Source organism: Apteryx mantelli, chromosome 4 (genome assembly GCF_036417845.1).
Source record: "Apteryx mantelli isolate bAptMan1 chromosome 4, bAptMan1.hap1, whole genome shotgun sequence".
Lineage (NCBI taxonomy): Eukaryota > Metazoa > Chordata > Aves > Apterygiformes > Apterygidae > Apteryx > Apteryx mantelli.
In genome coordinates, this window is record NC_089981.1 from 39,222,196 (window position 1) to 39,236,533 (window position 14,338).

The 14,338-nt window shown below is 42.4% G+C and overlaps 1 protein-coding gene across 1 annotated transcript in view; it reads right to left on the bottom strand.

Moving 5' to 3' along the window:
- SHANK2 (SH3 and multiple ankyrin repeat domains 2) overlaps positions 1-13,141 on the bottom strand; it is a 328,166-nt gene extending 315,025 nt beyond the window's left edge. Inside the window, exons 1-2 of the mRNA XM_067296273.1 lie at positions 13,085-13,141; positions 213-432 (exon numbers count right to left, since the gene is read on the bottom strand). Coding sequence (XP_067152374.1) covers positions 213-416 — 204 coding nt within the window. The 5' untranslated portion in view covers positions 417-432; positions 13,085-13,141. The remainder of the gene's footprint in view (positions 1-212; positions 433-13,084) is intronic.
- Positions 13,142-14,338: the final 1,197 nt, after the last annotated feature.

Consider the following 14,338-nt stretch of genomic DNA (forward strand, 5'->3'; position numbering starts at 1 on the left):
TCTTCGCAGTGATGATGCCTTAAATTTAGGGAGTCAGTCTGATGTACCACTGACGTACAAAATGTAAACACTAAAAGAACACAGGACATGAATTTTAACTTTTTTTTTTTTTTTAAGTAAGAAAATAGGACAGATCGGCTGCTGATTGAAACCAGCAAAGCTCATCCTTTTAAGACTTTTTTTTTTTTTAATGGTAATGCAATATCCCTTACCGTTTGCTGTAGATCAGGTATTATGATTCGAATCACTAACATATTGCTCTGACTGTCTTCCATTCTGCTGCTTGGCTTTGCTGCGGTAGCTCTAATTGTATCATAAATAGTTTCTTCTTTGGAGCTGTCTGATTCAGATTCAACAGAATAGTCTGAAAAGCTCTGTGCCATTTCATCTTCACTTGACGTTGGGCTTCGAGGCATGTTCAAGTCTTTTACCCTACCAATACAAAGCAGAAAAAGATAAATTATAGCTGAGTTTCAGAAATGAATCAGCTGCAAGTTTTGTTTGTTTTCTTAGAAGTAACATGCATTTAACAATGAAGTTGTAAGTTTTGTCTTCCTCATATTTCCTCCTGTCATTTGTATGGATAGGCAGAGTGTAATGGAAATAAATCTGCCTAGCAAGTAACTATAGAAAGGAAGGAGGGGTAGGAGAAGTAAGAGGAGGAATAAAAGGAAAGATGACCTTTCCTCCCAGACACATCCAACCTTCCAAAGGATCCAGAGAAAAATGCAGCATAATTACCAGGTTCTCTCCTAAATAGCACTGTCATAAACTGTACTTAGAACTAGATCTCTCTTTGAAGGGTACTTCTCCCAGTGCAAAAAGACACTTCAGGGGATTCATATACGCGCTAAACTAACATCATTCTGTACATTGAGAAACTGTATAGCTAAGGCTTCAACAAAAGATAGTATTTTCATACAGCAGAATCAACAACAAAAAATGATGTACTACAGGCTGCTAGACTGATGCAGATGCTCCTTTGGGGTTTGTGGTTCATATAACATCATTTAGCACTGACACTACTGAAAACTCAAATACAGATTTTAAAAATGACTTTATTTTTAGCCTAATCTATACCACAGATTAAAAAATATTTCTACTTCCAAAGTAACGACATTTGAATTCAGATGTCTATTGCATCATGTAAGATCTCACAGTAACAACAGTAGAACATTTTCCTTTCAGGTTTTTCAACTAAACAGCAAAAGACTCGTCTCACAAATTAAAAGCTTCTCCAGGAATTGAAAACGACCAATAAAATTATTCTTTGGAAAAATTGAAAAAAAAAAAAAGAATTTTTAAATTGGAAAAATTAAAAGGACCACCGTGAACTTTGCAGTGCTTGATAACAAAATACTTTTGCAGTTTTTAGAGGCCAGAAAAATGTAAATTTTTTTTTCTTTACGTCCTCAATGAAAAATCAAAACCTTCCAAAAGAGGTTCCTCCCTTCTTCTGCTTTCTAATTAAAAAAAAAAACAAAACAAAACACACACAACACACAGGTTAAAAAAAAAAAAAAAAAAAAAGCCCACCAATTTCATTGTCAGCCCACATTAAAAAGATACTAAAACAGAATTAAAGTACAGAAGGATGAATTGACTTTGCCAAGGTCATTCATATACCAGGTGACTGTACCGAGATCTCTAAATAGTATTTTGCACAATGGTCTCACAACTGGATCCCCACACAAAAGCAGGGACCAACAGAACACTTTCTACCATTGTGTTTCATGATTCAATTTGAGCCAAATAAATATCGCAACCAGATTACTCATTCCTCTACATTGTCCAGTCTTGTATACTAAAATGGTTACAGAACAGGCATAAAAGGCTATCACTGCAATTCATCATTTTAAAGGGGCTCTGTGTTGCAGCCAGTGTTTACACCAGACAACAGGCAGTGGCTTCCAACTCGAGGAGGTCGAAGACAAGAATTTCCAAAGCACTCGGGTGTCTCCCATCAACAAACCCTATTGTTATTTCTGACAAAGGACAATTCCATTTGTTACCCAACCTTGGACTTCAGTGTTATTACCCTCAGCTATGATTACTAATGAAGACAAAACCAGGGCATTTAAAAATCTGAGAGCGTGCCAGTTCACAGCAGCTTAATAAAAGACTATTTACAAAAGAAAACTCTTGAGGGAGTATTTCATTTTCTTACTGCTTCGCTGAACTGTAGATTAATGCGGCTCCCCAAAGCACCTAAAGTCAATAAAAAGCATAAGCATTTCAACGGCTTCCTAATTTATCTACCAATACTAAAACATGAAGCCAAAATATTGTAGGTCGATACACAGTATTTAAGAGCAAAAGAGATATTGGCCAGTGGGCAGGAGGAAAAAGACATTAAGAACATCACACACACTGTCTCATCCCGAAGCCATCTGAGAGAGCAATATGTTCCAGGGCAAAGGATCCAACTCCTCTGACAGGCAGCAGTAAACTGCAATTATACAGCATACAAATAAAGAGCTGGATTAGGAAAAAAAATTCCCAAGGTTTTGACAAGTAGATTTTCATGCAAAAACTTAAAATCTTAAAATATCTCACTGTGGAATAACAAAGGGAATTGTTAGCTGAAGCACTGACTCCCAGGTATCAAGCACCTAAGTTTTATAAACGGTGGGACAAAAAAATTCCTTGGGAAAGTGTCAACAAGCCATACGTCACCTAATTTTCTGGAATGCAGACAGCAAAATGGACAAGTAATAAATAATGAAAGACTCTATCTACAATAGCAAACAACAAAAAAAAGCCTATGCCCCATCAGTGCTATCTTAGAAAATTATATTCCAAAGATACTTCCATAATTGATATTATTAATTGATGAAAATGAAGGCAGGTTGCCTGAATAACCCATGCTCCTACAGCTGGTAACTAGCAGAAGAAAATACAGCACCCAGGCTCCTAACTCCCAGCCAGAAGAACATAATTCCTTCGTTCTAAAGGACGTTATACGCCTGAAACAGGGATTAGTTTTTTGCCAATATGACTATTTGGAATTCCTGATTTAATTTTGTTAAAAACACAATAAAGCCTAACTTCCTACAGTGAAGTTGACTGTATTTTATAGGAACGACGATACATCAGTGTGTTTTCAGTACAGAGAAGTGCCAGTTTCCCTGTAAATAGCGGAATGAAGGAAAACTGATTTCCAAAGATTTTGGAAGTCATCTCACAACAGCAGTTACCGCTACAACGATCTTTGCTCCACCTCAGGTCCTCCGTGAGGATTTTCCATCCCTGAATAGCGTCCATTCCTGGTGCATCTGAGTCCCTTCCTCCAACACAGTGGCCCTGCTTCCCACCCATAGCCTTCCTGGGCCCTGCTATACCCCCAACCCCCGGCAAACCATGAAAGCATGAGCTCTGCCCAATTTAAACACACACCTTTTTGACATAGGAAGGCCACAGAATAGCTGGAAAAGGAAACAGTAATAGTACCAGTAAGTGCTTGCCCTGGTTTTCTCTTTTTCCCTAGGCACCTGCCCTTTGCCACCGTGTGAGAGCCTGGACCAGCCAGGGGTTTCTCTGCCTGTTTGGTGATCACCAAGTTACAAGGCTGAGGCCAACAGACCCAAAAGAAGCAAGTCTTTGCCCTGCTTTCACGAAATCTGTAGGAATTTGTCATCTTGTTATGTGTTACCACCCCACTGTTAAGGGGAGTTGAAAACAGGCTGTGAATAAATAATTAAAACACATTGGCAAGTACTGTGACCACTGGCAAGTACTGTGACCACTGGCAAGTACTGTGACCACTGGCAAGTACTGTGACCACTGAAATGTCGTTTTCTTATCAAAAAAAGAATAAATAAAATAAAATAAAATGAGAGAGAGAGAGAGAGACTAAGAGCACCCTATAAAAGCATGGAATTAAAATACTGCACAAGTTATCAAAAGGCAAGAAATTCAGACCCCAGAGCTCTATGTCTGAACGACATGCTCAGGTGAATGCATGCTCATAAGGCAAGGAAAAGCAAGAGTAGCAACAGACGGTTCAATGTTTTGAGCCTTATGGTTGGTTAGCATTATATGAACAGAATCCATTTAACGTACACCTCAAAACTTATTTTCAACTATCTTCATTATTATAAACTTGATATTTACTAAAGGGATTAAAGTATCTTTGATATGGACACATATTGGAAGGATATCTTAACCAGATGTAAATAAGATACAAATACTCACACTACAAAAATAATGTAAACAAAAAATAATTAAAGCCTTCAACTTAATTAAGGCTATGTGTTATTTTACTTATCCTGAAAAGTAATGAACCCTCTTATCTCATTTCTTAATTATAAATATGGAGCAAAACCAAACACATAGACACAAAAGCCTATGTAAAAACATCTGTCTCACATAAAGTCCCCTCCCTATTGTACTCTATAACAGCCTCGGCAAATATCATGAACGCAGGAGTGTTTGTCCACTTTTCATGGAACAACCCCAAGAGTCACGTATCCTAAAAACCAACAGACGCTAACAGCGAGGTGCACAGAGATCCTGCTCTTCTGGAGCATTTCTCTGGCCATCGCTGCTGCAGGAGCTCCTCTCTCAGGAGAAGGGCGACAGCAGAGCTGAGGCTCCCAGGGCCCCGGACCACGCTCCACGCCACGCGCTCAGCCCCTGCAGTGGCCTGGGAACTGCCACGGTCCCACGGCCACCTCCGCACCGGACGCTGCAGAGAGTGGAACGATGCTGCAGCTGTATCGAATGCTCCCCCTTGTAGTGGGAAAGTTTAACACACGGAGAGACAGAAGGAAATACAGCCCTAACACCAAAACTAAATTTTCATATGGAAATCACCATAAAGAGCATTTAAGGATTGTATACCTCCTTCCTTGACCTCATGGAGATTTTGGTTTTTGTTACCATGTGAATGTAGGCTTGGGTCTCACATGAATGTCTATTTCAGACTAATCAAAATAGTTAATAACCTCAATAGCTTTCCTCTCTCTAAAACACAGTTGAGGCACACACATCAAATGTCTTCTCCAAGGCCAACAGGGCTAGATCTCAGTGCAGGGTTTCAAATTCACAGGTCACTGGCTCCTGGTCACAATAAGAACAATCTATTTTTATATAAACATTCATTTGTACAATAACAGTCCTGTTGGCTGGAGGGAGAAGTCTTCTAGACCGCTGCTGTCAGACGAGTTAAGAATGTACCTGTGGGAATTTCTCAGGTACAGAGGTGGCATTGTTATTGGGTGGCTAATGCCATCAACCAGGCTGTGAGAAAAGTTTGATGTTAGAATAATAGGAACTGCTAGAAAGAGGTATTTAATTATTAACTTTGAAGAAAAACTATTCAGAAAAGGGATTTTGCTTTGTGTAAGACCTGCCAGAAGTCCTAACAGTCAGATTCTCCGGCTTTATTCTGGATTATATATATCAGCTCAAGAATCAGCTCTCCATGTTACTCAGTTAAAATGTTGGAGAAGCTAAAGCGTTGCTTTTCTAATAATACCAATATTAAAGCAGAAACGCATTTCAGAAGGAATTTAAGACACACAATGGGGGTGCAATCCTCTGTGCTGTGCATTTCACATCTCTCTGCAGTTATGCAGAAAACATCACGTGGCAGAAAGTCTGAATGGAAGACCAACCCCAGTGAGTAATTTGCAATTCGATGGATTAAAGACACATTTTGCAGTGTTACCTTAAAGCCAGCATTAGCCAGCAGTGCCTCCAAGAGAAGCAATCCTGCCCTCCCTGGCACCTCTGACCACTTCATCCTTGCCCCCAGGCTGCTTTAATCTTTGCACTAACACACACAGTGAAGCAGAGCAAAGAACTGATCCAGGTTACAGATCAACTTTTTCCTTCTGGAGGGTTACTTTCAGCATCCATCACTCTCTGAACTGGATCACTATGCAAATGTTTGTACAGGCAGAAGGAGGAAGATGGCAGAGGGCCAGAATACAACAGCCAGGGCAACGGAAAGGGCAGAACCACTTTTTTCCAAGGCAGTATTAATGTTTGCCTGCGTAACGGGAAGCTGAGACCACAGCCTAGGTGGCAGGAAAGAAATCTATATAAATCTGGCAATCTGATGAACTCCAATTAAAATCCACTGGTTATCATACAGACATACTATAATTCAGAAGATAACAGCATACTGAAGCCTACTGTTAGAGAATTCATCCAGGAAAATGCAAAAAACTTAAAAGAATACATCTGCAAGAAGCAGAAAGAGTGCACACACACCATGTTAACCAACCCACAGCAAAACCTGGTGCCAGGCAATGACAGTTCCTGGTCCTGTTTTATCTAGAAGTACAGATGTAGCTTAGGAGACTGAAAAAAATAAAGAAAAACAGCATGTTTAAAGTATTGAGGCTTTGGAAAAGTTAGTCTATTGTCCTGCTGCTCCCTTGATCGGCTTCTGTAAAATGCGACTGCTGATACTCAATTATTCAATAAAGCACTTTTATTCTGTGGGAGAAAATACTAGAAAACTAGATCACTTGTATGAAATTTGGAAAAAATTACCCTCCATGGTAATTACCTAAAAATTTTAGTCATACAATATTTTGGTATTTATACCCCATAAACGTGTTTTTTTCCCTATATGCCACTCCCTCACTTAAACTCTCCTTTGTTACATTGTCTGGTAATGCATTTTTGATCTCTGTGTTAAATAACTGAAACACCCAAATAAATATTTTAGGAGAAGATACGTGCGCTGAGGCATAAGTATTAACATACCAGAACGCCAAATGAAATTCCTCCCTTACTTTTCTCTTAACCTGTTGTTTCTCAGTGTAGCATCTCTTACCCAAAAACTTAAATTTGAAATCAATTTGAACTCAATTTGAAAAATCAGTGGTTACATGCATTTGTCCTCACCAGAACCACCAGGAAGATTCTTCTTAATGTCCTACTTTTAGGGCATATTTATGCAGTCCTTGATTTCTCTGCTAGGTCATCTCCACAGCTAACAGGGACAAATTACAGAATCACAGAATGGTTGAGGTTGGAAGGGACCTCTGGAGATCATCTTGTCCAACCCCCTGCTCAAGCAGGGTCACCTAGAACACACTGCACAGGATCGCGTCCAGGCGTGTTTTGAATATCTCCAGAGAAGGAGACTCCACAACCTCTCTGGGCAACCTGGTCCAGTGCTCTGTCACCCTCACAGTGAAGAGGTTTTTCCTCATGATGGAATTCAGATGGAATTGTTCAGATGGAATTGTCTGTGTTTCAGTTTGTGCCCGTTGCCTCGCGTCCTGTCGCTGGGCACCACTGAAAAGAGTCTGGTCCCATCCTCTTGACACCCTCCCTTCAGATACTTGTACACGTTGATAAGATCTCCTCTCAGCCTTCTCTTCTCCAGGCTAAACAGGCCCAGCTCTCTCAGCCTTTCCTCATGAGAGAGATGCTCCAGTCCCCTAATCATCTTGGTAGCCCTTCGCTGGACTTGCTCCAGTAGTGCCACATCCCTCTTGTACTGGGGAGCCCAGAACTGGACGCAGTACTCCAGATGTGGCCTCACCAGGGCTGAGGAGAGGGGGAGGATCACCTCCCTCGACCTGCTGGCAACACTCTTCCTCATGCACCCCAGGATACCATTGGCCTTCTTGGCCACAAGGGCACATTGCTGCCTCATGCTTAACTTGGTGTCCACCAGCACTCCCAGGTCCTTCTCTGCAGAACTGCTTTACAGCAGGTCAACCCCCAACCTGTACTGGTGCATGGGGTTATTCCTCCCCAGGTGCAAGACCCTGCACTTCCCGCTGTTGAACTTCATGAGGTTCCTCTCCGCCCACCTCTCCAGCCTGTCCAGGTCTCTCTGAATGGCAGCACAGCCCTCTGGTGTATCAGCCACTCCTCCCAGTTTTGTATCATTGGCAAACTTGCTGAGGGTGCACTCTGTCCCTTCATCCAGGTCACTGATGAAGAAGTTGAACAAGACTGGACCCAGTAATGACCCCTGGGGGACACCACTAGCTACAGGCCTCCAACTAGACTGTGCCACTGATCACAACCCTCTGAGCTCTGCCATTCAGCCAGGTCTCCATCCACCTCACTGTCCACTCATCTAAACCACACTTCCTGAGCTTGTCTATGAGGATGTTATGGGAGACAGTGTCAAAAGCCTTGCTGAAGTCAAGGTAGACAACATCCACTGCTCTCCCCTCATCTACCCAGCCAGTCATTCCATCATAGAAGGCTATCAGATTGGTTAAGCATGATTTCCCCTTGGTGAAGACATGCTGACTACTCCTGATCACCTTCTTTTCCTCCACATGCTTGGAGATGGCCTCCAGGATGAGCTGCTCCATCACCTTTCCGGAGATGCAGGTGAGGCTGACTGGCCTGTAGTTCCCTGGGTCCTCCTTCTTGCCCTTTTTGAAGACTGGGGTGACACTGGCTTTCTTCCAGTCCTCAGGGACCTCTCCTGTTCTCCATGACCTTTCAAAGATGATGGAGAGTGGCTTAGCAATAATGTCTGCCAGCTCCCTCAGCACTCGTGGGTGCATCCCATCAGGGCCCATGGATTTGTGGGTGTCAAGTTTGCTTAAATGATCTCTAACCCGATCCTCCTCGACCAAGGGAAAGTCTTCCTTTCTCCAGACTTTCTCTCTTGCCTCCAGGGTCTGGGGTTCCTGAGGGCTGGCCTGAGCAGGAAAGACTGAAGCAAAGAAGGCATTCAGTAACTCTGCCTTCTCTGCATCCTTCGTCACCAGGGCACCCACCCCATTCAGCAAAGGGCCCACATTTTCCCTAGTCTTCCTCTTGCTACTGATGTATTTGAAGAAGCCCTTCTTGCTGTCCTTGACATTTCTAGCCAGATTTAATTCCAAACTGGCCTTAGCCTTCCTTGTCACATCCCTGCATACTCTGACAATGTTCCTATATTCCTCCCAAGTGGCCTGTCCCCCTTTCCACTTTCTGTATACTTCCTTCTTCTGGTTGAGTTTTGCCAGGAGCTTCTTACTCAGCCATGCAGGTCTCCTACCTCCTTTGCTTGACTTCCTACTCATAGGGATGCTCCGCTCTTGAGCCCGGAGGAAGTGATGTTTGAATATTAACCAGCTCTCTTGAACGCCCCTTCCTTCTAGGGCCCTAACCCACGGGATTCCTCCAAGTAGGTCCCTGAAGAGGCCAAAGTTTGCTCTCCTGAAGTCCAGGGTTGCGATCCTACTTAGTGCCCTGCTGCCTCCTCGCAGGATCCTGAACTCCACCATCTCATGGTCACTGCAGCCAAGGCTGCCCCCGACCTTCACATCTTCCACCAGTCCTTCTTTGTTTGTTAGTACGAGGTCCAGCAGCACACCTCTCCTTGTTGGCTCCTCCACCACCTGTGTCAAGAAGTTGTCACCAATGCTCTGCAGGAACCTCCGGGACTGTTTGTGCCTAGCTGTGTTGTCTTTCCAGCAGATATCGGGGTGGTTGAAGTCCCCCATGAGAACCAGGGCCTGGGATCGTGAGGCTACTTCCAGCTGTCTGTAGAAGGCCTCATCGACTTCCTCTTCCTGATCAGGTGGCCTGTAGTAAACACCCACAACAGTGTCACCCATGCTAGCCTGCCCTTTAATCCTTACCCATAAGCTCTCGACTCGCTCTTCATCCACCCCTAGGCACAGCTCAATACATTCCAGTTGCTCTCTCACATAAAGAGCAACTCCACCACCTCGCTTTCCTGGCCTGTCTTTCCTAAAAAGCACGTAGCCATCCATGACAGCACTCCAGTCATGCGAGCTATCCCACCATGTCTCTGTAATGGCAATGAGATCACGGCCCTGCGACCGCACACACATCTCTAGTTCTTCCTGTTTGTTCCCCATGCTGCGTGCATTGGTGTACAGGCATTTCAGGGAGGTGATCGAGCATGCAGGTTTCCCGGGAGGGGTACAAGAGGGTCCTCCATAGCCACATCCCATGCGCACTTCCCTGGCTGCATTCACCTGCTGGAGGCGTCCTGACTTGAGCTGTCTTTTGCCAACTACCCTGGCACTATAACTCTCCCCTTCCCCCATCTTTCCTAGTTTAAAGCCCTCCTTACCAGGTTGGCCAACCTGTTGGCAAAGACCCGCGTGCCCTGCCTCGTGAGGTGGATCCCATCTCTCCCCAGCAGTTGTCAATCTTCAAACAGGGTCCCATGGTCATAGAAACCAAAACCCTGTTGCCAACACCAGCGGCGCAGCCAGTCGTTAACTTGGAAAGTCCATCTCCTCCTCCTCTCATCCATCCCCCTCACTGGCAGGATTGAGGAGAAGATGACCTGGGCTCCCAGACCCTTGACCACCATCCCCAGAGCTCTGAAAACCTGCTTGATGGTCTCCAGTTTGCCCTTGGTGTCATTGGCGCCCACATGGAAGAGCAGCAGTGGGCAATAGTCCGAAGTGTGGACAAGCCTTGGCAGTCTTTCCATGACATCTCTCATATGAGCTCCTGGCAGGCCACAAACCTCTCTAGACATGAGGTCAGGTCAGCAGATAGATTGCTCCATCCCCTGCAGCAGGGAGTCCCCCACAACAATCACCCGCCGCTTCTTCCGGATGATCCGGCAATGAACAGTGAATGAACAATGAATGAACAGCAGTGATGCCCAGGAACACAATCCTTGAAAGCACTTCTATTTTTCTACAAAACTGGGAGCTGGGGTGACCACATGAGAAGAACCTTTCACTTTACTTAACTTCCAACTATGTTGCTGTTGAAATACTTCCACGCGTATTGCAAATCTTGACAATTTCTATGGAAAGCTCATTTCCTAATACTGCTATTGATGCTGCCAGAGCTGCCTATCCCTCCACCTCAGTATAAGGGGAAAAACAATGTCTAGGCAGCTTTTCTTACCATTTAATGCCGCTGTGTGGAGGAAGAAATAATTAAGCCCATCATGTGAACCAAATCCTTCAGGACATAACCATTAATGAGATTTACTGAACCCATTTCTGCTCTGCTGCTTGCAGGAATGAACAAGGCAGAGAGAATGAGAAAAGCCTTCCTCTTCGGCGTTAATAAAAAGCTATAAAATTCATAAAAACATTTTGTTCAATTCACACTTTTCAAGAAAATGAGCATTAAAAACAGATTCACCATTAGATTTTATGTCTGCCTCAAGTTCTCCTACAGATGATTATTTGGTCTGTCTGTGTTTTTACACTTGCCCTCACAAGCTGCCTCATCTCAAAAATTTTCCCCAGATCTTACCAAATCTAAGCTCTTCTTCCACACACACTTTCTCAGCCACACATTTGTGCAGTAGTAGAAGCACATCAGAGTTTAATTTTTTCTTTATATGCTTTGATTTTTACTTCAGAGCTTTGACTTTTCTCCTATCCCTCCCTTGGGTCAAGAGAGCCACCAGCTCCTCTCCAGAGTTTCCTAAGAGGTTTCATAACGTCTGCTAACTTTCCACCCAACAGATAAGTTCACAGGGGCTGCCACCGCAAACCTACAGCTGCCAGACACTGTCAGCATGCTGAACAGTCACATTTCCTGCCGTTGTGGCTTGCCTCCTGCTGTCAGGCTGGTCCTATGCAGGGTCTGCTCTGTGCCGCAGCTGCATCGCCACTGCCCAGGCAGGAGGACCAGCCCGTCAGACCATCTCGCCCTCCTTCTGCAACACAGCTCTTACCAACACACTAATAAAATACTCATAACACTATTAAAAGCATACAGAACCGGAACCTTGGGACTCCCCTTTCCATAACTACTCAAAGCACGTAAAGAGGAGAGGAATGTTTACAAACTGTATCAAACATCACTGTCACGGCTGGCGCTCTCTATGAGACAGCACAGCGTGCTCAGTCATGAATAACTACTTTTCACATCTGCAGTGATTGTGACTGCCATGAATAAAAATGGGAAAGAATGCAAAAATAAAAATAAAAATAAAACACACAAGATTCTTACTCTTAAAAGGTAAGCAAACAAAGATAAGCAAGGGCCTTGCACTATCACATCTAAATTTTAAACTGTGTTGTTGTCTTTTCACCTAGTTTTGAGTAACTATTTTATGTTTTAGACTTGTTTGAAAGGTAGTTCAGCCCTACACTGGTGAGGTCTTTATATTTCTGATGAACAGTGGCTTTAAAGTCACTGTGCACTTTATGGCAAGCCCTTCCACGCTTCTTTTTTTTTTTTTTTTTTTTACATAATTTTAATATTTTCAGTGCTCATCCAAAGATACTTTTATGACTCACTATCCTATCTTTGATCTGCATTCATAATGTGCATTAACATATGCAGACACTTGTAGCAGCAACGCCAGAAACTGAAAGGCCCTCTTTCAGTTTCTCTTATCTCAAATAAAATGAGTTTGCTCATACAGAAGTATCAAGCTTTATCAAAGTAAACCTAATTTTATATCATTGTCATTGTTGTTCTGGTTTCCTGATTTCAGGGTTTAAAGTTTCTACGTATTCTGTAATGAATGAACTGTAAGGCAATGAAATAATTCTAGTTTTAACAAACTATTTTGCATAAAAAGGTGTAAGAAGTCTCCAGTGAACTCACTAAAAAAATTGTTCAGCAAAAATAATAATAATAATTTTAACATGTCTAATACAAGAAGTATTTTAACCTTCTAGTTCATATTTAAAGTGTATTCAGTAGGAAGAGGAAGAGACCTGTTACGCGTGATGATAAAAGTTAATGATGATAAAAGTTAACACAATCTCTCATCCTTCTTCACTACAGTTAAGGTGCAAATTCTTCTACTGAGATCATTTTTGTAACCCACCTAATACTGTAAAGCAAGGATGGAAAACCTGTTCTTTTTAAGATTCAAACAGTTTTTTCAAGAACTTTTGACCACCTATTTATTAACATACACCTTAGCAGAATCCAGTAACATGCATAATTGAAGTCATGGCCATAACTGTACATTGCCCACTTTATTTTAGCAAGAGCAGAGAGCAGCGGGCCCCCCTCCCATCCAGCTTCTGTGCTGTGTCAGTAGGTTACACCCTCTGACACCCAGCTCAGGTTTATTAATTCCTGTGGCTTAAAAATCAATTCTTAGAAACTTACTATAGGAAAAAAGGGAGAAAAGGAGGAGAAGCCCAGCAGGAGTAACTTATAAGATTTTTCTATACATTTGGTTTGGCACGCTTACCTGTCAGAATAAAGAAGAGAGCAACTGTGACAAGATCACCAGAATCTAGGTATCTTTCATTTCAGCTTCCTGTAAAAGGTACAGAAAGACATAAAAAGCTTGACATATGGAGAAAATGACCTAACAGCCACTCCATTTAAAAAAAAAAAAAAAAATCTATAAAACAGAAATGCTCACAGCACAAAGGGGATTTTGACATGTTAGTCTGCAAGAGAGGGCAAGTTTATCACATTACCCATTTACAACATATTCATCATGCTGTAACATAAATATTACACATAGCTTCACAAGGACAGAGCTTGATTTAACTATATTCACTTCAATGTGCTTCTAGCAGCGTAAAGCCGGTACTAAGGCAAAAGAACAGACTCTCTTGGTTACCAAGACAGACATAATTTTTCCAAAAATCAGAATCTGCTGCTTGCAAACCCCCAAAGAGACTCTGTGGCTCAGCAGACACACTCTGAGCATCACTGTCCAACTTCCAGCACACTAAGTGAGGAATAGCCCAGATCTAGCTAAGAAGAACTGCTGAACACTGAAGTGTGTATGATTCGATTCAAATCTTATTGCCTTCACTGATGGGTAGGAGGTCATTTTGAAGAAAGTCTTGCCTATCTTACACTTCTTCCTTTTACAGATATAAACCGAAGGGAAAATTCAGACTTTTTCATTGAGAAAGCAAGCTTGACAAACTTTTTTGCGCTTTTCGGTAGAATACTCCGGTGTATGGTATTCTGTCCAAAAAAACCCCAAACAAAAAAAACCCCACACTATACTATGTATCTGCTACAGCTAACAACATTAAGAGGTCTAAAAGGGCCTTCTCTATTAGGCACAAGAGAAGTATAAACTAGCCACACAGTGGTACAGAACGCTACTGCAGGTGATACTGGAATTACTCAAGGATAATTCTGTGAACATCACAGGATAGGCACTGCACCATTTACACCAATAAAAATAAAGCCCAAATTCACCCAAAATTCATCTCTTCTCACGCTAGGCTTTATTATGTCTTTCCTATTGAGTGCTAAAACCATTCACGTGCACTCAAATATTTAAATACACTTTCAGCAAAAAAAGCACATTCTTTAGTTTAAAGTCAAATGTTGACACATTTTACTAAAAATAAGCAAATTTATCCAAAAGGTTTTAAATCAGAAGAAAACACTTACAAATCTACCTCCAGCACCTGCATAGTTCTGCACAACTATCTTATAGCAAGACCATAAAAAACAGCTTAAATAAAGAACA